General features: G+C 48.4%; 2 protein-coding genes and 1 pseudogene across 3 annotated transcripts in view; all 3 read right to left on the bottom strand.

Annotated features, from left to right (window-relative positions):
- Positions 1-8,005, bottom strand: part of LOC311188227 (patr class I histocompatibility antigen, A-2 alpha chain-like) — a gene marked incomplete at both ends in the record, with an annotated part of 424,961 nt that extends 416,956 nt beyond the window's left edge. The window contains one exon of the mRNA XM_084259377.1: positions 7,942-8,005. Within this exon, the coding sequence (XP_084115503.1) occupies positions 7,942-8,005 (64 nt within the window). The remainder of the gene's footprint in view (positions 1-7,941) is intronic.
- Positions 5,848-7,686, bottom strand: LOC311167627 (class I histocompatibility antigen, Gogo-OKO alpha chain-like; annotated as a pseudogene). Its single transcript has 4 exons — positions 7,388-7,686; positions 6,969-7,244; positions 6,146-6,421; positions 5,848-6,027 (listed from the first exon to the last, which is right to left on the bottom strand). The product of its transcript is annotated as a class I histocompatibility antigen, Gogo-OKO alpha chain-like (transcript).
- An 8,288-nt stretch (positions 8,006-16,293) lies between the features above and the next one.
- LOC311188226 (phospholipid phosphatase 1-like) lies at positions 16,294-19,105 on the bottom strand (the record flags this gene model as incomplete). Its single annotated transcript, XM_084259376.1, has 2 exons — positions 16,294-17,132; positions 19,042-19,105. 2 exons carry the CDS (start codon positions 19,103-19,105, stop codon positions 16,294-16,296), a joined length of 903 nt encoding a protein of 300 aa, XP_084115502.1.
- Between the last annotated feature and the right edge of the window lie 4,412 nt (positions 19,106-23,517).

Raw genomic sequence — 23,517 nt, 5'->3', positions numbered from 1 at the left:
TGAGCTAGTGGGTTGCTCCCTCCCTGCTAAGCACCAAGTCACCCCCAACTCCATCCCATACCAGAGAACTGCCTCACTTCCTGCCCCAGCCACACTCAGCATTAAGGGGTTCTGCTCCAGACACTTACTCACTCATTAGCATACTTATTCCACACCTGCTGTGTGCCAGGCACTGTCTAGGCAATTTGGGCTATTTCAACAAAGGAAGTAAAATCCCTCCCCTCTCAGAGTTTACATACTGATTGAACACCTGACAGTAAACAAGAAAGCAGCTGTCAGTGATCAGGGTCAAACAGAAAAGAGTGATTTAGAGAACCAACAAGGTAGGGGAGATGAGGGAGCCAAGTGTGGTATAAAATGCTATCTACAGGGAAGACTTTCCTGTACGTGAAATTAGAACTCAGACCTGAACGAGGGGAATGCTGGGATTTACAGCAGTGAGTCCTGTGTCACTGGGAGGAAGTGTTCTAGAATCACTCTCTGCACAGCTCTGGCTCTGCTGGAGAAGCCCAGAGGCTGCAGGAAGTGGGGGGAGGGGGGAGGGACAGACTTTAGGAAGCAAGTCCTGCTGAGGAGCTGTGGGGTCAGGGGTAAGTCTCCTGACCTGCTCCCCACTGTACTGAGACATCAGGAAATTCAGACACTGGGGGAGATGACAAGGCTGGGAGGTGAGGGGAGTGGGGAGAGGAGGCTAGAGAGTGAGGGGTCCACCCCAGCCATGTCTGTGCTCACCCTCTCCTGCACCCAGTGTGAGGATCAGAGATCTGACATGGTCAGCAGATCCCAGAGTCTCTGGATCTAGAGCAAAGTGACCACATTGTAAATGACACAACCAGGCCTTTCCCTGGAGTGGACAAAGCCAAACTCTAAGCCACGAGAAATGTCTTTGCACAGAAGAGTTTATTGGAGAAGGCTCTCAACGGAGTCAGTGGGATCAGCACCCCCAACAACTCATTCCTTGGATAGGGGACTGCTGGGATGTAAAAGGGGTGAAGGAATGTGAGGGAAGGGCAGGGCTTCACATCTCCAGGCCCAAGGAGGAGCCCATGTCTAGGTGACAGGAGTCAAGAGTTTAGGGAAAGACAAATACAAACAACGATACGTCATCACACACTTACTAGCAGGCAAATATCAAAAAACCTCATAGAAACAAATCCTGACCAGGAGCAACAGGAACCCTCATTCCTTGCGGCAAGATACAAAGTGGCACTGTCACGAGGGGAGGGGTTTGAAAGCTTCTTTTAAAGCCAAACACACACCCACCAGACAGTCCAGTGAGCACTGCCCCAGCTATTTACCCATCTGAAAACATGTATTTGCACAAAAACCATACATGCATCTAAATGTTTATAGCAGAACAACCATTGCGTGTGAGCTGCCCACAGTGACTTCCTTCCAAAGACATGGGAAAAAAAAAAAAAGAAATGGAAGAAGTGCAGAGCATGTGACATGCCGACTGGAGAAGAGCACTTCACCTCTGTCACCTTCTTTCCCCAAATCACAGCCCCAGTGAAAAAACTCAAATTCAGCGGCATTATTCCTGAGCGGTCTCCCCAGTGTCAGTTACCAAAATAATGGAAAGTCCGAGAAACTGCCTGAGCTAGAGGCGCCTAAAGGAGACATGGCTGGAACTTACTGAGATCCTGGGACATAAAAAAGTAACAGTAATGAACTCCAAAGAGAGCATGGAGTTCAGTAAACGCCAGTCAGTATTGCTTTATTGGCTGCACAGATGCACAGTAGCCATGTAGATGTTAACTATGTGGGAAAACAGTGTGGGATATAAAGGAACGCTACAACACCTTTGCAAATTCTCTGCAATAGTATTTTTAATGTAACTTTAAAAAAAGGCCTCAATAAATAGGTTGTAGAAGGAAAAAAAGGTCTACTTTTCAGTTTTCCCAGGTATTGCTATAAAAAACTGGAGAAACGGGTACTGGATAGAAACACACGGGGCAGACTCCGGAGTCTCCTCTCCTCTGAGCCCTGCTTCTCTGACTCCTCACAGAGCATGTCACCCCCAGGACGCCGCCCTGCAGGACCCCCAACTCTGCCCACCTCAGCTCCCGCCCCGTCCTGGCGGCTCCACCAGAATCCGGAACAGCGCGGCAGCGCCCCCGTGTGGCCACAGGGCTGAGCACAGGAGCCCAGAGCTGCCCTTTCTCCTGCTCAGCCAGGCCCTCCCCAGGCTCCCTGGGCTCCCAGGGGCAGGACAGGGATCTGTGAATAGGGGCACCAGGTCTAGTGACAAGTGACAGGTACTCAAATTACCTTCCTAGGGAGTCCTATGTACTCAGGAAAGAACCTAGTTTCCAAGTCACAACAACTGGTACTTACAGGAGGAATGAAGAGCTTCCAAATAAGGGAAAAAAATAATAATAAAGTAAAATTCAAAATCAACAGGCAAATATGAGCCAGCGACAATCTGCAGGGTGGGGAGAAGGGATTAGGATCAAAACAAGAGCACAAAGAACCACGGCAATAGTTCAGGGGAATTTCACAGGGACTATAACCGAGATAAAAATGCATACATTGTACAAAAATGAAAAATGATGTAAAGAAAATAAAAAAAACTGGCTCCTATGTGCAGAGACCCCACAGCTTAAAAAAACTTTTCAAAGCTTAAAATGGAAGGTACATTTAAGTAAACTCCCTTCAAGTGCAGGACAAAATGAAGAGTGGACCCCTGGATATTGTAGTTAGACAGGGTGCACCCATATTCCAGCTGCTTCCAGGCACAGATCAGCTTCTGCTGGTCAGAGGCAAGGACTTCCTTGTCCTGGATCTTGGCCATCAGATTCTCGATAGTGTCACTGGGCTCCACATCAAGGGTGAGGGTCTTGCCTGTCAAGGTCTTCACAAAGATCTGCATTGTCAAGCGGCGGTGAAAGCAGCGCATGGAGAACAGCTACAGCTCAGCTCGGAACTCCAGGGTCTGTGTTACTTCTTCCTGCTTCTGTTTCCAGGGATGAAGTGCCTCCTGCTTGGAATCAACCCTAAATTCTCCCTGAAGACGAGGAGAGGGGTCTCATAATAGAATCTCAGGATCTACTCTAGACCCTCTGAGTCTTCATGAGTGTCCAGGTGACTCCTGTGCTCACTGAAGTGGGGGTTCCCTGGTCTCTGTGCCTTCTGCACGTGGTGTTGGACTGTGCAGTTTACTCTGCTGAACACCGGAGGTTCCAGGGTCCAGTCCTGCTCCTTTCTCTTCTGCAAAGGAAAAAAATGGAAAGGATTACTCCCTGGGTGACCTCATTCATGGTCAAGAGTTTAGGTATCCTTTACACTATCCCATCTCCCAAATCTATTCTCAGCTCAGACGACCCACCTGTGCTACAGGTTTGTCTGTCCAACTGCCACCATCTCTGACTTTCTGGTAGATCTCAGTTTCCACGCTCCTAAATTGAATACCTAGAATGCCATTCTTCAAATGTATTACTTCTAGAACCTTCCTCATGTCACTGCAGACCCTCCACATCTCTACTTCACAGTCTGGAATACTGAGTGTCAGTCTTGACCCTCTTTCTCACAGTCCAGATGTTCCATCAGGAAATGCTGTCAAATCCATCTCTAAATATATCCACATCCAATCACTTCATATTATTTTCCTGCTCACAGCCCAGCAAGGCCATGAAACTCTCTGTCCGGGAATCTGCACAGGTTTCCTACATTTTTCTTCACCTCTCACTCTTCAGCTCTTGATTCTTCACAAAGGTCAGACTGAGGCTTCTAAAGAGAACTCTCACAAGTCAGTATCTGTCCAGATAGGTTGTGTAACCTCACATCTTACATACAGAAAAGTTAAAACCTTTGAACATGCTTGAGGCCTGCTGGTGTCATTGCTATTACCTCTGCTCCAGCCAGCTGGCCTCCTTGCTCATCTCAGTCACACAGACACATTCCTGCCTCAGGCACTGGCACTGGAGGATGTCCTGCCTGAACATAGCTCCCCTGGACATCCTTGTAGACATGCTATCATGTAAAATTTTTTCTCAAGTTTTTTTTTCAACAGTCCCCTAAGTGAGGCCCACAGTGACCTCACTAGGAAGAGAGCCATCCTCCCTGTCCCCACACACTGACTCTAGGTCATTTCCCACAACCCTTACCCACTTCTAACCAGACACATCCCTTATTTACTATAACGGAGTCTCCTGTCTCTCCTTCCTACTAGGACACATGTCAATCAGGCCAGCAAGCTGGGGATGTTTTTAATTCATTAAGGTTTCCTAGATGAAAAACAGCCTGTCACATAGCTGGTGCAACAATTATCAGTGGAATGAACGATCAGTGTAGAGCACTTCCCTATTCTAGAAACAGTATCTTTAGTAATGTGGCCTTAGGCCACTTGCTAAGCACAACCTCTACTCACAGTGACATCAGTGCTGCCTCTGCTTTTCTCACAAGCACTGCTCTCCCCTCCCCCGCCCTTCCTTCTACACACACCACAGACCACAAGCACGATTCTTCAGAAAGGATAACGCTGGTGTACTGGGTCTGACTTTTCAACCATGAATGTCGACTTTGACTCTTATTTAAAAACCCAGGAATTTGGAACCAAGACAGTCTGGGATAACTACACTTAAGGGCACAGTTGGAGGGCAGCTGAGAAAACAGAGATCCAACAGGAACTTATTTAAGAGGAGAAATTATGTGATCCTTCTCTGTACTAATACCAGAACTTGATTTGTTTCCAAAAAAAGGCTGGGAAAACATCAAAAAAAATAATCCAGGAAATAGTCCTAAAACTAGGTTTGGTAAGTACTTTGCCTTCCATTTAGTCCCTTTCTCAAATTTTAGGAAACTATTAATCCATCAACTCCAATTCACAAAATTAGAAAAATAATTTCATATCTGCATTATTATTTTCAACAGGGAAGTAGACACTATTCTTCAGGAAAACACAAAGTACAGGCAGGGGTAGAGTCAGCCCCTCCTCTGCTGGAGCGGAAAAGTCATCAGGAGAGGCACAGGTCAGTGTGGGGAGGGGCCTGGTGGGCAGGGCTGGGCCAGTCTCCCCACTGCCTCACATTATGCCAGTGAGATCACAGATACATGCAATGCCCTTTTCAAGGGATCTTGAAGTCATGACGTGTGGATAAGAAAAAATCAGTATTCCATAGTCCCCAGCACATTGTAAAAGAAAATATCATGACCAAACTCATGGAATTACATAAGTGTGGACATTCTTAATAGCCCACTGCAACGTCAGAATATCCCCCTCACAGCTTCCCCATCACCTGGTCCTATCCTCTCCACCCCAGCCCCTCCCACCACAGGCATCCAGGATCTCACCTTTAGTAGCTGTGAGAGGCACATCAGAGCCCTGGGCACTGTCGCTGCATGGGGAAGGACAAAACAGAACCTGGTTAGAGGCAAGAGAGAGGAGACCACAGGAGGGATGATGTAGATGACTCCCCCATGGGCTCCATCCACACTGTCCCCAGGGGCTCAGGGAATAAACCCCTGATCCACACTTACTTGGAACCTGAGAGTAGCCTCTTCCTTGTCCACCTGTGGAAAGAAATATTATATGAAACTAGGCAGGAGTCAGGTCCTAAAGGAATCTTCTAGTCCTCACCACAGGGAAGTTTCCAGATCTGCGACTGAAAATCCAGAACAGGAACAGGAAATATGATGAAAGAAGATGAGGGGGGACTGGACAAACTTGTTTCCTGGAGTCTGCCCTCAACAGGGACCTTCCCCTCTGCAATTGGCTGGAAGTCAGGGCCCCGTCACCAGAATTATCAAGTTAAACCATCTGTGATTCACTTTCATAAGTGCTTTACAAAAGAGTGTCAGCAATAAGCTCCAATTTGGGCGACACAAGCATGTGGATGGTACTTCCCGTTAACCTAGCAGGGCAAGTTGTCCCTGGCACTTGAAAGCCCCCAGTGGACAAGATCCCCCACTCCCTTCCCTACCTGAGCTTCTTCCTCCACATCACAGCTGCAGCCACCACAGCTCCAAGGAGAACCACACAGGTAATGCTAACCACCATGGTGAGGATGGAGGACTGAGGAGGGGCCTCTGGAAGGGAAGGGAAGGTGAGACCCTGAGCCCCAGGCCTCATCTTGACCCTCTGAAGGTCTCCAGAAGGGCTCCTGATGCCCGAGCAGAGTCACTGCGCCCATGTTCCCCTCCTTACCCCATCTCAGGACTTGGGGTTCCAGTAGCCCCTCATGCTGCACATGGCACGTGTATCTCTGCTCTTCTCCAGAAGGCACCACCACAGCTGCCCACTTCTGGAAGGTTCCATCTCCCCCAGGCCTGGTGTCCACCAGCTCTATGTCCTTGGCCAGGTTCTCTCCATCTCGCTGCCAGGTCAGGGTGATGTCCACAGGGTAGAAGCCCAGGGCCCAGCACCTCAGGGTGACCTTCTGGTCAGAGGTGGGGTGGTGGGTCATCTGTGTCTTTGGGGCATCTGAGGAGAAAGGTCAACATAGTCACACTTTGGCTTTTACCCTCATGGAGACTGAAGCAGCCTCATGTGACCATCCTCAGAATGGACAGGGAAATGGGTTTGGAAGAGGAAGCACAAAACCTATGAACCACCCTGACCTGTGGAGTCTGGGATAATCTGCTTCTTAGAATGTTCTAGAATCAGGGTAACAGCTCAGGATAGGACTGAGGACTCAGAAAAAACAGGAGTTGGAGCTGAAAATGTTAATGAGACCAAAAACAAACTGATGATTCCCAAGATGGCTGCAGGGTCCAAAGGATCCAATGAAGGGTGATTTCAGGGATGGCCTTCCCTGCAGCTCAGGAGAGACTGGATTCCGTAACTGTCCTTCAGAAGAAGTAGGGCCCTGTGGGTTAGTCGCTCTCTCTAGTACAGAACAGGAAACCCAGGAGGTCTCCTCCCTCTCTGACCAGAAAGAGGTTTGTGTTCTGACCATTACTCCACTGGCCTTGGGGTGTCAGCCTGAGGGAGAGCTGAAGCCTTGCAGGCCATGCTCGGCCCCTCTTACCTGAGCGCTGCAGCGTCTCCTTCCCCTTCTCCAGGTATCTGCGCAGCCACTCCATGCACGTGCCCTCCAGGTAGTTTCTAAGGAGCTTCGCATCTATGCGCGATTCCCACTTGCTCCGGGTGATCTGAGCCGCTGTGTCCGAGGCCGTCCAGGAGCGCAGATCCTCGCTCAGGGCGATGTAATCGGCGCCGTCGTAGGCGTACTGCTCATACCCACGGAGGAGGCGCCCGTCGGGCCCCACTTCGCAGCCAGACACCCCCTGGAAGGAGTGAGAGCCTGTCCCCGCCCCACCGAGAAGAAAGTGAAACTTAAACCACAGAGAACAAAGTCCCGCGGGCTCTTCCCACGTCCAGCGTTGGGGGGGGGGGTGGGTCACCATTTGTGGGGATGCGGGTCACGACCCGGCCCGTCCTGCTCACCCTCCTCGCTCTGGTTGTAGTAGCCGCGCAGGGTTGCGCAGGTTCACCCCGCCCTGCTGCGCCGCGGTCTGGAAGGTCCCGGTCTCCCGCGCCCAGTGCTCCGGCCCCTCCTGCTCCATCCAGGGCGCCCGCGGCTCCTCCCTCGGGCCCGTGGAGTCGCTGTCGAACCGCACGAACTGCGTGTCGTCCACGTACCCCACGGCGATGAAGCGGGGCTCCCCGAGGACGGGCCGGGACATCGCGGTGTAGAAATACCTCAGGGAGTGGGAGCCTGGGGGCGGGAGGGAGACCCGGGTTGGGGAGACGTGGGTGGGGGGGGAGCGGGGCGAGGGGGCTCCTGAGAGAGTTCAGGGGCGGCGGGACGAGAAGGGCCGGGAATCAGTGAGCAAGAGGAGGCGGGGGCTGGAGGGACAGAGAGGGGCCAGGGCGGGATTGAGGGGGTACAAGGGGCCCTGATGGCGGAAACGAGCCTCTACCGGGTCCAGCGGCGCCGCTGCTGTCACCCGGGGCCCCCGGGCTCCTCAGCGGCGGGTTCCCTCCCGACCCGCACTCACCTGCCCAAGTCTCCGTCAGGGCCAGGGCCCCCAAGAGCAGCAGCAGGAGGGGTGGGGGCCCCATGGCCCTCGCCTACCCGGCCAGAGACGCCAGGAGTCCAGCAGGTGGTGCAGACCGTGTACCCGGAGCCGCGGGACTGCTGATTGGCTGCTCTGGAGACCCCCAGGCAATGGGGAGAGAGAACTGGGGTGAGTCACCAGTATCCAGGCTGGAGGACCTGACACAGGTTGGGAGAAGGGAAACTGTGAGGAGGTGGGGTATCCCCAACAGTAACCTTCTGGCAGCCCCAGACATGTCCTGAGGACCAAGACCAGAGAGCCTCACCCGGGACCTGGGACTTTGCTTCGCCCCCTCCTCCTCTGCTGCACTGTAGGGGCAGAATGGGCACAGAGCAGGATCTCTATGATTGGAGCAGACTGGTGAGGAGAATTCCTGGAGCCCTCCATGGCTTTTGCAGGCTTTTAAGGGGATTTACCAAGTACAGGGCAGGCAGAGTTGCTGTGGGGCCAGGAAGCTGGCAGGCCTCCCAGCCCCCAGCAAGTCTTTACTCTTTCGGGGCTCCCCAGCGTGGCTTTGTGGCTTTGTTCTCTCTCTCATGGTTCTGCTGTTCCTCTGGCATCCATATGATGCCACCCTTATCAGCCCAGGTGTACCCACCTACGCATGCACACACCCTGCTCTGGTGCCCGCCATCAGGCATGCATTCAGGACCACTGGGATCCATCATTAATCCTAATGGTGGGAAGGCAGAAAAGCCTGACACCTATTTACCTTATAGCACCAAGACCTTTGTCCCGGCCCTGGGTCTGGGTCTCTGATTCTCAGACATTTTCATTACAGGAGCTCTGCACGCAGTCTTACAAATTCCCAAAGACCCTGAAGTTTAAGTGGAAGTTATCAGGTTTTCCTGTCCTCCCGCCATTAGCATCCATGATGGACACCTGTGGGCTTACCCCGTGCCTGATGGCTGCACCTGGAGCATGATGCCAGCATGCGTGAATGGGAGCACCTGAGCCCAGACTGAGCCTATACGGCAGAGGGCAGAGGACTGTGTGGCCCAGGGCAGTGGAAACCAGCAAAGAGACCACAAGAGAGTGCAGAAAGAGTAAAGATTCTCTAGGGGCTGGGAGATCTACCAGCTTCCTGGCCTCCAGCCCCCCTACCTGCCCTGTACCTGGTCACCTCTCTCCAAAGGGTGTAGAAAGATCATTCAAAGCCTGAAAAAGCCACTGAGGGTTCTGGGACTCCTCCTTTACCTGTCTGCCTAAATCAACAGAGAGCCTGCTCTGTGCCTTCCTGGCACTACAGACCCCCAAGTATAATTTTATTTGGGTATAACAATTAATCTTTAATATACAAGGAATAAAATTATAATAAACATATTTTTATTTCATTTAGGATGTTATGAATAATCCATTGCATGTTAATTGTTTTTTTTTAAAATTTATTCATGCATACATGAGCTGGGGTACAGGCCAGAGATGCTATGGGTGAGAGGATTCACCAGAGACAGAGTGGGGAGCAGAACAGGGGGATCTACTGAAATACACTGTTGAGGGGAACAGTGGGGGAGGCTGCGCCATGTGCTGTGCCATGTGGGTCACCCACCTGGCCTGGCTGAGGATTGAACCCATGCTGCAGTGGCTGCTGATAGCTTTACAGTGCTGTGTCTTAACCCCTTGTGCCACCAGGGAGGCCCCATGTTAATTGCTTTAAAGAAAAATAACTTTCTGAAAATAATCACAGTAGTGAGAAAAGTTTATATTTTTGCAAATGTCATCTCTGTCTCATTAGATGTTGAATTTTCATATTTTCTTTTGCATTTAGTCTCGTTTTGGTTGGTCAATGGAAAAATATACGGCCTTAAAGAAACATGTAGGAGTAGCATTTTATAATCTTTTAGGATAATTCTGAGTATTCAACTTTGTTACAACTTTGATAGTTTAAACTACAAGTGGTAGTTTTTCACTGTATTTGCAAAGAGACACCTCATACACTATCACTAATGTTTTCTATTCTGTTACATTAATTCTATAGCCCTCTCTTGCATATTAATGGCTCTTGAACCAATATATGATTTTTATAGGTAATGCATTGTTTCACTAGGTTATATGAGCATTGTGTTTCTAGAATCAACTTTTATTAGATTCTAGAATCAAATTTTTAAAAATCATATATATTTTATATTCCAAAGATCCCAAAGGAAAAATCAGTTGGTACAGAAAATTGTCAAGCTTATAGTGGATGGAACACAATTTTCTAATACCTGGTTTTCTAGTACCTTGGTTTACATTTTATCAAGACTCCGGGACTCCTCCTGGAGAATAACAATTAGAGAATTAAGTAAAGGAAGTAAAACAGGTTGTCTCTGAGATTCAAGAAATGGGGAACATGGGATATGGGGACATCTATCTTCTTAAAAATTAATTACTATGAGTTGTTAACTGTCAGATTTTTCTTAAAGGGACAAACTCACATTCAATTTCTAGAAAGTGCCTACAAGTTAACTAAATCTATATGATGATACTTTTGTCATTCATTCTTTCAAATGAATGGTATTGCCTAAAAAATGAGTCTATTTAACCTCATACAAATTGTTTTTCTTAGAACATAGTACTTGAGACTGTAGCAGAAGGGATTTATATGTACTGAGCTTACTTTGTCTCCAGATTCTTTCTCTCAGGCCTGAGGAGATGCCCCCTGCTTTCCTGAGCCTCCCTGTCCAGGGCCAGACAGCTCTTCATACTGGACAGGGTGGTCTCTCTGCTCCCTCCCTCCTGCTCCTTCCTGTGCAGCCCTTCTCCTCTGGGCTCAGATGCTGGCCCTGCCTGGGGAAGGTTGACAATGATGTCGCATCACCAAAGTTGAGGCCTAATTTCAGTCAACACTTTGCTGTTTCTCATTGTTAACAACAACTGACAATGATCTAGTCTGAAAATATTTTCCTTCTCTGGGTCCTGAGATTTAGGATTAGTTTAGTTGGATGGATCCCAGTTTTTTCAATGAAATTAAATCATATGATATTCTGAAAAATATAATGCAAACACAGTGCCCTGATCTAATCAAAATTATAATGTATTATATTGGGAGGATGAGGTTGTGTGAAAAAGGAGTCAATTCACTAAATGAAACACAAAACTCAACAGTGTCCTGGCAGGATGGTATTTGGAGGCAGAGAATAACAATTAGAGAATCAAGAAAAGAAATTAAAACAGGTTGTCGCTGAGATTCACGAAATGGGGAACATGGAAGATGTGGACATCTAGCTTCATAAAAAACTCCATACAAGTATTGGACTTTTAAATTAAGTATGGGGCCTCCGCAGGGGGTGGGGGGGCAGCAGGTTGAATGCAGCTCAGGCTTGATTCCCAGCCGGACAGGGAGTTTCCCACATGGTGTAGCAGACCTCTCCTGACATGCCGGGCTGCTCCCCTAAGGTTGTCTGCCTGTTCTGCTCCCTTTCCTGTCTCTGGTGAATCCTCTCACCCTCCCATGCCTCTGGTCTGTACCCCAGCTCCTGTACAAAAATAAATAAATCTTTAAAAAAATAAATAAAATTAAATACATATATATTTAAAAAAATAAAATAGGACAATTATAACAACATAGTGCATAGAAGTTCTGGGAATGTGATCACCCTTTCAGTATCTCATTATACATAAAAGCTTTGACCCCAGTTGATTGTGGGAAACTGACATCTTGGAAAGTGAAACTGCACCACCTGCATACGGGTGACCAGGATGTGGAGCAACAGGGACCCCCCTCACTGCTGGCAGGAATACCAAATAGCACAGTCTCTGTGGAAGCTATCTGACAGCTTCTCATAAAGTTAAGTACAGACTTACTCTAGAACCTGCTGATCACCTTCCTAGGTGTTTACCCAACTCATCTGAAAAGTTATGTTTGCACAAAACCTGCACATGAACATTCATAGCAGAGCACCCCTCAAGTGTGGGCTCCACATAGTGACGCCTTCCAAAGACTGCAGTGTGGAAAGGGACATAGAGACGAAAGAACTTCCCAGGGAAGAAGTGGGAGACTTCAGCCAGAGGCGACTGTGACCTCATCAGTGAGGATCAAGTGCTTTTTATTCCCCCTTACTGTGTTGTTGAAAATGGAAGTTCCTGTGTGTGGTCTCCTTTTCCAGCCCATCACCCCGTCAAGCAGTACATGCAACACAACCCCTGAGCAGCGCTCCCCAAATGCCAAGACCATCCAAACCAAGAAGAGTCTGAGAGACTGACTCAGCCAGAGGAGCCTCAGGAGACACGACTGGGATTTGCTTAATGCAGTATCAGGATGAGAGCTTGGAAAAGAAAAAGGAAAAAAAAACCAACAACAAACTAATGACATCCAAATAAGTGTGGGGTTTAGTAATAACATATCCGTATCACCTCATTAGCTGTGCAAACACTGAAGGAAGAAGTTAGGAAATGGGTACAAGAAGGGGACCCCAAGCCTCAAGCCCATTTCTCAAACTGAACAATCAGTAGGAACCCGGGGGGGGGGTCCCCCAGATGTCTCAAACTCATTTATCAAACTAAATGGGAAACTGTGGATGGGCATCAGGGGCCACCAACCCAGTTAACAATGGAATGTGCAAGACACTGACAATGACAGGACGCTGAGGCCACAGACCAAAGCTGGTTCTGGGGAGACAGGCCAGGGAACGTGGACAATTCAGTGGACCTCAGGGACCTAGGAGACCCATGGACCCCAACCAATCAGCAAGACACACAATGTGGAGACACCCAGTGGCCAAACACCCCCACTCCTTGCCCACTATACCCTTATAAACTCCTGCTTTTAGGCCCCTCAGAAGTAGCCCCCTGGGGACTCCTTTCTACTTAGAGAGCTTTCCTGTCCTTCTTATCTGTCAGCAAACTTCTTGCTTTCCTGTCTAACTACAAAAGAACTGAGAGACACCCCCCCCCCCCGCAGTAGTCCCCAGGCCCCCAGGCCCTGTTCATCATGAAAGTGATATAAATTGTTAACAACAGGGGACATGAGTGTGGGAGTTACAGGGACTCTGCTAATTTTACAGGTTTTCTGTACATTATAAATTACCCTAAAACAACAATGTTTATTTTGAAGAATTGCCCTCAGGAATGTAGACTGATCCACTCCTGTGGAAAATAATGTTGAAGTTTCTCAAAACATTAAAAATGATAGATCATATTATCCAGCAATTCCACTCTTTGCTGTTTAGCCAAAGATGCAAAAACACCAATCTGAAAAGATGCACGCGTCCTGTGCTCACTGCAGCACCCTGAACAGTGGCTGAGTTATGGGAACCACCTAAGTGCCCAACAGCAGAGGAGCCGGGCAAGAAGATATGGTGTATATACTCTGTGGACTATTACTCAGCTATAAAAAGAAATAAAACCTTTCCATTTGCAACACCATGGATAGACCTGGAGGGGATTAGGCTAAGTGAAAAATAATAATAATAAAAAAAATACCCAAAACAAACCCCGGACACTTGACTGCAGAAATGAGGCTACTAGAGAGGGAGGACGGGGGACAGCAGAGTGTGGGGGGCACAATGGATCGGTGAAGGACTCTGGGTGCTGTGGTGGAGGGGGTGGTGTGGTGACATAGATCCAAAGAGATGTGAAATTATTCCCCTAAATCACACACAGTACTGTAAATCAGTGTTACTTCAATTAAAAAAAATTAAAATAGCCCTCAGGAAAGGAAGAGGGAGTGGAAGGGAAAAGCATCTGCTTTGCAGTCTCCAGGGTGCTGTCATCAAGGGGCTGCAGAGAGAGGCTGTGGGGAGAGAAGATGGCGCCTCGGACACAGGGCAGCTCCAGAGCCACCTCTCCTCTCCTCCCTCCCCCCACCCCAGCCTGGTGCCAAGGCTGCTCACCGGGCATTGTCACCCCATCCCTGCAATGATGCTTAGCCCCAGCTCACCCTCTCACACCCATCCTCTCCCCAGGCTGGGCAGACTAGGAAAGTGCCGCAGCGCCCCCGTGTGGCCCTGGGGTGAGGACGCGGCCCAGAGCCTTTAGTTCTTCACAGAATCTCTCTGGGTTCCTGTAGGAATGAATTGTGCATAAAGGCTATCCCTTATCCAGTCTCACGTTCTATGTCCAAATTGTTTCCTAAATTACAGACAGACAGAGATGGCTCCTCTCTATCAATTACCATACTCTTCGGTTCAGGCAGGAGCACATCCCAGGATATAACAGCTTGGTCCCAGGATCAGGGTGAGCCCCATAAGGGAGGCAGGTGCCCTCAGTCTCTGGGATGAGATCTTGACCCTGGAGTCCCTGTCACTTGTTCCTGTTGCTGGTTTCAGGGATGAAGGCTCCTCCTCCAGGGAATCAACTCTGAATGATACAGGGCATTAAGGGGCACTAAAACTGACCAAGGACTCTGCCCCAATAATTTACAGGTCACTGCCTGAATTCTTCACCAGTGGCACAACTGCAAGACTATTCAGGTTAAGAGAACAACAATAATGGGATTTATGTAACAAACCAGGGAAAAACAAGAGTTACTGTGGCCAAAAATGACTGTTTACCTCACCTGAACCGTGTCCAGTGTTTTAAAATACTAAACACGAAAGCTCCCAAGATGGTCTCTTCTGCCACTGAGGGCCTGGAGCACATGGCAGCCATATTATAGGCCGGGATCCAACTCACAAGGACAACAGAAGACACAACAGGAAATGCTCCCAGAGCTGCCGAGATGCTCCAGCGCAGCACCAGACAAGCAACACTCAAAGCAGCAGCTGCAGCAGCCGAATGACCAGACAAATGGCCACACTCGCAGTTCAGTGAAGCGCCCAGCTCTGGGCCTTCACCTTCCCTGCCAGGCTGTAAGAGCAGCAAAAACAGGAACAGTTTCAGTAGCTCAATTACTTACAAAGCCTCTGAGGTTTTCCTCTCTGAGCTTGGCTGCTGGAGGACTCTCCACATCCTTCAGAGGCCCACAACAGCCTTCTGGAAGATCTGCGGGGTGGGCACAGAATTCGCTGACCCTGGAATCACTGAAGATCCAAAAAATGCTGAAATCCCAAACTCTGAACCTGAGGTCTGCTTCTACAGTTCCTTATATTTCTTTCATTTTAAATTTAATTAATTAATTAATTACTTTTTTATTAATTTTTTCTTACATTGTTGTAGTCCTCATAGTTCTCCACCACCGTCTCACCTATGAACCATCACCATATTCCTCCCCTTCACCCCCCCTCCCTTGCTGGATGCCTCATTTCTATGGTCAGCTTGCTAGTTTTGACATCTTTTTTAATTAATTAATTTATATTTTACATCATTGTTCAATTTTTTAAAAGATTTACTTATTTATGCATGCAAGAACTGGGGTACAGGTCAGACGCACGGGAGGGTGAGAGGATTCACCAGAGACAGAGCGGGGAACAGAACAGGCAGACCCAAAGATACTGCTGAGGGGAGCAGTGGGTGAGTCAGGAGAGGTCTGCTGCGCCATGTGGGTTTCTCCCTGGCATGCAGGGAGTCTAACAGTCACTGCAGATGCTGCTGGACAGCTTCTCAGCATAGTGCTCAACCTCTGCACCACCGGGGAGGCCCTCATTGTTCATTTTTAAACAATGTTTGTTTGTTTCCCTCAGGTGTAGTCCCCATAGAATTTCCTCCACCAATTCACTCCTGCCATCACCACAGTCCCTGGTGGTGCTCCTTCCTCCCTCTCTCTGATCCCTCTCCCTGCCCACCTCTGATCCCTGTCCCCACCCCTCACCACCCACACTGGATGTCTGTTTATAATTGTCCGTTTTTTGTTTTGTTGTTATTCTCCCCCGCCATGTCTTTTTTGGCTCCCCTATATTCCTCCTATAAGCAAAACCATCCAATATTTTTCTTTTTCCTTCTGACTTATTTCACTGAGCATAACTCCTTCTAGCTCCGTCCATGTTGTTTCAAATGGCATGAGTTTATCTTTTTTGATTACTGAATAGTGTTCCATTGTGTATATATACCACATCTTCTTGAGCCAGTTATCTATTTTTGGGCATTTGGGTTGTTTCCATAGCTTACCTGTTGTAACAAGTGGTGCAATAAACTTAGGGTTGCAGGTGTTCTTTTTTTTTTTTTTTTTTACATGAGCATTACATTTTTAAATAAAAAATGTATAGGTGGGACACTTTGTGAAAGGCTTGATTTTCTTTAAATGAAGTTAGAGCTATTAGATAACTGTTGTGTTAAATGTAACTATATACACACAGGTAAAGTGGGCATCCAAGAGGTATAGCAGCAGCAGTTCCTTAAGGCTTGTACACTGGGAAGAAAACACATCCTTCTTGTCTTCTGGTGGCAATCATTTTCTCTTAGCAAGCCAGCTTCATCTCGGCACTCTTGCCACCTTCAAGGTTGGTGTCTGTTTCCATAGTGATTTCCTGTTGTGGGTGTTTCATGCAGAGTTGTATGAGAATCTTCCTCTTTCCTTTCTTTAAAAGAATTTCTGTCCTTGAAGAAATCTGATACATATACAACAACTAATACTGCAACCAGAGCTCCTTGGATGAGCCCAGTCAACACATCACTCCAATGGTGTTTGTAATCAGAAACTCGAGAAAGTCCCACATAAATGGATGAAGCAACAAGGCCAAATTGCAGTGTGGGGCGCAGGAGTCTTGCCCAGTCTGCCTTCATCCTGGCTTGGAGATAAAATGCCACGAACAGCATGCAGTACATGGAGAACGAGGAGTGGCCTGAGTAAAAGGACAATCTGGCCTCCTTAACTTTTTGTGCATTCCCTTGACAAATGAAGTTTTCAATGTAACCAGCAGTGCAGTTGATTTTTGACCAATCTGGGTCACAAATAGCCAAGAAGTGAGGCCGCAGTCTGCCTATTGAATACTTGGCAATGTCAGTCAGGGACTGACTAGCAGCTGCACCAAATAAAAATGTTCCAATGCCTTTGTAAATAGTGGCTATGTAGTTATTTCTGATAAAGGAATTCGAGTGCAAGAGGTTAAAGTAAACAGACAAGGTTTCTCCAATAATTATCCAGCAACACGCAGAGCATATCGAGGGCCACGAACGGCAGCCGCGTCTTGTCAAACATGGTCTCGGCCAGGGCGGCCCGGCCCGGCGGCGGCGGCGGGCGAGGCGACCGGAGACCGACTCACGGAGCCCGGCCGGGGCAGGCGGCGGCCCCTCCCGCCGGCGGAGAGCAGCGGCGGGGCGCCCGGGATGGCGCGCTTGGCCGGCCAGCAATGGCGCCCGGCCCCCTCCGCAGGTGTTCTTTTGAATGAAAGTTTTTGCATCCTTTGGGTGCATCCTTAGGAGTGGAATTGCTGGGTCACATGGAAGTTCCATAGTGGTTGGACCAGTTTGCACTCCCACCAGCAATGTAGGAGAGTTCCTTTTTCTCCACATCCTCATTTGTTCATTTGTTTTTCTCCACATCCTCATTTGTTGCCAACATTTGTTGTTGCTAGTTTTTTTGATTATGTGCCATTCTCACCGGTGTAAGGTGGTATCTCATTGTGGTTGTGATTTGCATTTCCTTGATGAAAAGGAATGTTGAACATTTTTTCATATGCCTGTTGGCCACTTGCATTTCCTTTGTGGAGAAGTATCTTTTAAGTTCTTCTGCCCATTTCTTGACTGGATTGTTTCCTTTGTTTTTGTTGAGTTGTGTGAGTTCTTTGGAGATCTTTGTGATCAGTCCCTTATCAGTTATATGGAATGCCAAGATATTTTCCCAATCAGTGGGGTGTCTCTTTGTTTTGGTTAATGTCTCTTTTGCTGTGCAGAAGCTTCTCAGTTTGATGTAATCCAGGTGTTCATCTTTTCCTTCACTTTCTTTGCTTTGGGTGATGAGTCTCCAGAAATAAAGCCACAGATATATGGACAACTCATCTTTAACAAAGGAGCAAAGACTATGCAATGGAACAAGGACAGTTTGCTCAATAAATGGTGCTAGAAAACTGGGCCAACATAAGCAAGAGAATTAATCCAGACTTCTACCTCTCACCGTGACAAAAATCAATTCAAAACAGATACAAGATCTGGACATAAGACTTGAAGCCATAAAATATATAGGAGAAAATATAGGTAAAACACTATAAGACATACATCTCAACTCCTTATATTTCTTTTTTTTTTTTTTTTTAATTTTCTAGAGGCATGCCTTATTTATTTATTTATTTATTATTTGTTTGTTTGGTTTATACATGCACTGGGTACAGTCAGAAGTGCGGGAGGGCGAGAGAATTCACCAGAGCCAGAGCGGGGAGCAGAGCAGGCAGAAGGACCGAAGTACACTGCTGAGGGGAGCAGCGGGCGGCAGGAGAGGTCTGCGCGCCATGTGGGACCCTCCTCCGGTGGCCGGGGAGCAGCCGGGGATTGAACCAGCGCCGCAGAGGCTGCGGGCAGCTTCGCAACCCAGCGCTCAACCGCTGCGCCACCGGGGAGGCCCTCAACTCCTTATATTTCTTATCAGTCTCCACCCCAACCCATACTGGGGCTATCCATCCTTACCAGCACCTCCTTCTAGGGGGCTCCACCTGTAACAGTCTTTGGCTTCCCAGCCCTAGGATTGGAGGGAAGAGGGTCAGGATCTTCTCCTGCTCCAGGATCATGGGCAAGGAGAGGGGAGGCTTCTGGAGAAGTGAGGAGAGGGAGGATGTAGGGATGTACTGGACAGAGGCCAACAGAAGTGAAAATGGAGGGACCAGAGGGGTGGGGCAGGGAAGTGTCAGCTAGGTGGACGCCTGGGTGGGAGGGATGGTCTGTGTGGGGAGAGGCCCAGGGGCTTCTGGCTGGGGTTGGGAGAGCCTCTACTTTACCTTGAGTGACAATTGCACAGGGTTTAGCTCTATACTTAGGTTTAAGGGTTTCTGCATACTTAGAGCTGTGGTGTAATTCAAATACACATGGAAAAAAGGGCAAAGAGGTGTTAATTTAGGGACTTTCCCTCTTCCAGAGCAAGCCCCCCTAATGCTGAATCAAGTTGCCCAGAGAGGGGGAGTTTAACTGCCCAGAGAGGGGGAGCACAAGTCCTGTGCCACCTGGAGGGGGCAGCCCTGTGCCTTCACCCCAGATTCCAGAGCCCCCTCCCTGTGCTGGGACCTCACAGCCAGGTCTGACTCCATCTCAGCTCACAGCTCTCAGCCTCCTGGACAGTCTCAGGAGCTTGTCCATAGGGGTCAAGGGTCACAAGACCCATATACTATGGCTGAGTCATACCTTTACTTGGGCAGAATCAATGGATTCTGGACATAAGTCTGGAGCCAGAAGGACTTCAGTGCCTGCAATCCCACCACTTGGCCTGGGCCCTCCAGTGCAGATCTGCAGAGGCAGCAGGTGCTCTGACCCCAAGCACTTTTGGCTGCGTGCCCCATGCTGAGCGGCTGCTGGGGGTTTTCTGTTTGGCTCCTCATCTGGAGTGAGCTAATGAGTTGCTCCCTCCCCTCCAAGCGCCAAGGTACCCCCAGCCCCATCCCTTACCAAAGAACTGCCTCACTTCCTGCCCCAGCCACACTCAGCTTTAAGGGGTTCTGCTCCAGACACTCACTCATTAGCATACTTATTCCACACCTGCTGTGTGCCAGGCACTGTCTGGGCAATTTGGGATATTTCAACAAAGGAAGTAAAATCCCTCCCCTCCCAGGGTTTACATACTGATTGAACACCTGACAATAAAGAAGAAAGCAACTGCAGTGATCAGGGTCAAAGAGTAAAGAGTGATTTAGAGAACCAACAAGGCGGGGGAGATGAGGGAGCCAGGTGTGGTATAAAATGCTATCTACAGGGAAGACTTTGCTGTAGGTGACATTAAAGCTCAGACCTGAAGGAGGGGAATGCTGGGATTTACAGCAGTGAGTCCAGTGTCACTGGGAGGAAGACTGTTCTAGAATCACCCTTTGCACATCCCTGGCTCTGCTGGAGAAGCCCTGAGGCTGCAGCAGGGGGAGATGGGGGTGGGGGACAGATTTCAGGAAGCATCTCCTGGTGAGGAGCTGTGGGATCAGGGGTAAGTCTCCTGTCCTGCTCCCAGTTGAGCTGGGACTTCATGAAATCCAGACTCTGGGGGGAGATGAAGGTGAAACGTCCATGCAGGAGACCAGAATGCAAAAACCCACCAGGCAGCCCACCTGGGAATAGGAATGCGGAAGCCTGCCTGGAGAATTCAGACAATGAACCTCCACCTGCCCTACAAATCTTTTCTCAAAGAAACTTCCCCCACCACCCTACAAATCTTTTCCCACCCTACAAACTTTTTCCTGCCATACAAACCCAGGTTCCCACCTGACCTCTCCTCACCCTATAAAAGCCTGCCTCCCCCTGACAATGTGCAAGGCTTCACTGACCCCCACGTTGGGTCCGTGAGGCCGCCTGGGGCACAATAAATTTTCCCTTCCTTTGAGAAATTTAGCCTGGCTCTCCTTTTCTTTACTGCGGGGAACCTTTCAGAAGGGACAGGGAGTGGAGGGGAGTGGGGAGAGGAGGGGGCCTGAGGGGTCCACCCCAGCCATACTTCTGCTCACCCTCTCCTGCACCCAGTGTGAGGGGTCAGGGATCTGACGTGGTCAGCAAATCCCAGAGTCCCTGGATCTGGGGCAAAGTCACCATGTTGTAAAGGACACAACCAGGCTTTTCCCTGGAGTGGACAAAGCCTAACTCTAAGCCACGAGTAATGTCTTTGCACAGAAGAGTTTATTGCAGAAGGCTCTCAAGGGAGTCACTGGGGTTGTTAGGGGAAAAGGATGTCCTAAAGCTAATTCCATACAGGCTTTGTGGACTCCACCCCCACCCCAGGCCAAAGCCAAAGACACTGGGAACTCCAAATCCCATCACCACCAAGGGGAAGGTGGCTGGGACCTGAGGGTGGGGTTAAGCAGCCAAGTTGGTATAAAGGCAGACACGTGGGCTTTGGGGGTTCCCCCATTTTGGCTCTCCACCAGCTCGCAGCGTTTGTTTGGCCAGCTCTGAGAGTGCCTTTGGGTTTCCAGGTTGGCGGATCGGGTAGGACGCATTAAAGTCTCTATTTCCCTATTTTCTCCCTGAGTTGTACATTTTCCTTAATTCCCTTTCTCTTGTAAATAAACCTTTTATTAACCTTTTGTGTGTGCCTGCAGTGGAGTATTAATAAGACCCTTTTAAGCGTGCGGGTGAGGACCCACAGCCAGGCAACCCGTTTTATATAGGGGTTGCCCCATAACAGGATCAGCACCCCAAACAACTCACTCCCTGGATGGGGGAGTGCTGGGATGTACAAGGGGTGAAGGAATGTGAGGGAGGGACTGGGCTTCACATCTCCAGACCCAAGGAGGAGCCCACGTCTAGGTGACAGGAGTCAAGAGTTTAAGGAAAGACAAATACAAACAACGATATGTCATCACACACTAATTAGAAGGCAAATATCAAAAAACCTCACAGAAACAAGTCTTGACCAGGAGCTACAGGAACCCTCATTCCTTGCTGCAAGATTCAAAGTGGCACTGTCACTAGGGAAGAGGTTTGAAAGCTTCTTTTAAAGCCAAACGCACACCCACCAGACAGTCCAGTGAGCATGTTGCAGAAATAAATTCTAGCCTTTTACCCAGGCAGGGGAAGAACAAGCAGTACTTTAGGAATGGTGAGGTCAGGAAAGCTTTATTACTCATACATGAGGTCTCAGACCTGGGTAGTCTCATAAGGCCTGAGCACTGGTCTAGAGACAAAGAGTATGTTTTATACACAACTACTTTACATTAATAAAGTTGGTTAGTTAGCATACAAATTCTTGACACAGGAAAAGGGGAAGGATGCAGATCTTGGAGGATGGCCTGGGAGATCAATCAGCCTAGCAGGCTGCCAGACCTTGTTTAGATACGCTTATTATGGAAGCAAACTTACTTTTCTTTACATTTCCAGGTCTGTGACTCTTTAACAGGGAAAGATTTCCTTTTCTTAGCAGTTCCCTTTCAAGCACTGCCCCAGCTATTTGCCCTACTAATCTGAAAACTTGTATTTACACAAAAACCATACATGCATCTAAATGTTTATAGCAGAACACCCATTATGTGTGAGCTGCCCATAGTGACTTCCTTCCAAAGACATGGAAAAAAAAAAAAAAAGAAATGGAAGAAAAAGTGCATAGCATGTGGTATGTTGAATGGAGAAGAGCACTTCACCTCTGTCGCCTTCTTTCTCAAAATCATAGCCCCAGTGAAAAAACTCAAATTCAGTGACATTATTCCTGAGTGGTCTCCCCAATGTCAGTTACCAAAAAATTAAAAGTCCAAGAAACTGCCTGAGCCAGAGGTGCCTAAAGGAGACATGGCTGGAACTTACTGAGATCCTGGGAATAAAAAGTAACAGTAATGAACTCCAGATAAAGCACGGAATTTAGTAAACATGAGTCAGTATGGCTTCATTGGCTGCACAGATGCACAGTAGCCATGTAAGATGTTAACTATGTGGGAAAACAGTGTGGGATACAAAGGGATGCTATAATACCTTTGCAAATTCTCTGCAAATAGTATTTTTAATGTAACTTCAAAAAATAACTCTCAGTAAAGTAATAGATTGCAGAAGGGAAAAAAGGTCTACTTTCCAGTTTTCCCAGGTATTGCTATAAAAGACTGGAGAGAGGAGTACTGGGGAGAAAAGCTGGAAGCCTCACACACAGCCCAGGCTCCGGAGTCTCCTCTCCTCTGAGCCCTGCTTCTCCGACTCCTCACAGAGCACCTCACCCTCCAGATGGACGCCGCCCTCCAGGCCCCCCAACTCTGCCCACCTCAGCCCCCGCCCCGTCCTGGCGGCTCCACCAGAATCCGGAGCAGCGCGGCAGCGCCCCCGTGTGGCCACAGGGCTGAGCACAGGAGCCCAGAGCTGCCCTTTCTCCTGCTCAGCCAGGCCCTCCCCAGGCTCCCTGGGCTCCCAGTGGCAGGACAGGGATCTGTGAATAGGGGCACCAGGTCTAGTGACAAGTGACAGGTACTCAAATTATCTCCCTAGGGTGTCCTATGGACTCAGGAAAGAACTTAGTTTCCAAGTCATAACAACTGGTACTTAATAGGCGGAATGTAGAGGATCCAAACTAGGGATCAGGGAAAAAAAAAAGTAAAAATAACAAAGTAAAATTCAAAATCAACAGCAACTGTAAACCAGAGACATTCTGCTGGGGGGGAGAAGGGAGTAGGATCAAAACAAGGGTGGGAAGAGCACAAGGGACCATGGTGACAGTTCACGGGAATTTTACAGGGACTATAACCGAGATGAAAATGCATACATTGTACAAAAGTGAAAATTATGTAAAAAAATAAAGAAATAAAAAGAACTGGTTTGCAGATTCTGTGCAGATACCCCAAATAAAGAGGGTCCCTCAGTCTCTGGAGTCCTTTTTTTTTTTTTTTTTGGATGCAACAACTTTATTGAAAGAAAAGTGCAATGAAATCTTTGAAAGCTTAAAAGGGAGGTATATTTAAGAAAGTTCCCTTCAAGTGCAGGACAAAATGAAGAGTGGACTCCTGGATATTGTACTAAGATGAGGTGCACCCAATCTTCAGTTGTGTCCCAGAAAAGATCAATCCCTGCTGCTCAGAGAGAGCGCCTTCTTGTCCTGAATCTTGGCCTTGATGTTCTTGATCGTGT

The sequence above is a fragment of the Talpa europaea genome (assembly GCF_964194135.1).
Source record: "Talpa europaea genome assembly, chromosome: 2".
Taxonomy (NCBI): Eukaryota; Metazoa; Chordata; class Mammalia; order Eulipotyphla; family Talpidae; genus Talpa; species Talpa europaea.
The sequence above is the reverse complement of the archived record's forward strand: the minus strand, read 5'-3'. Positions and strand labels throughout refer to the sequence as shown.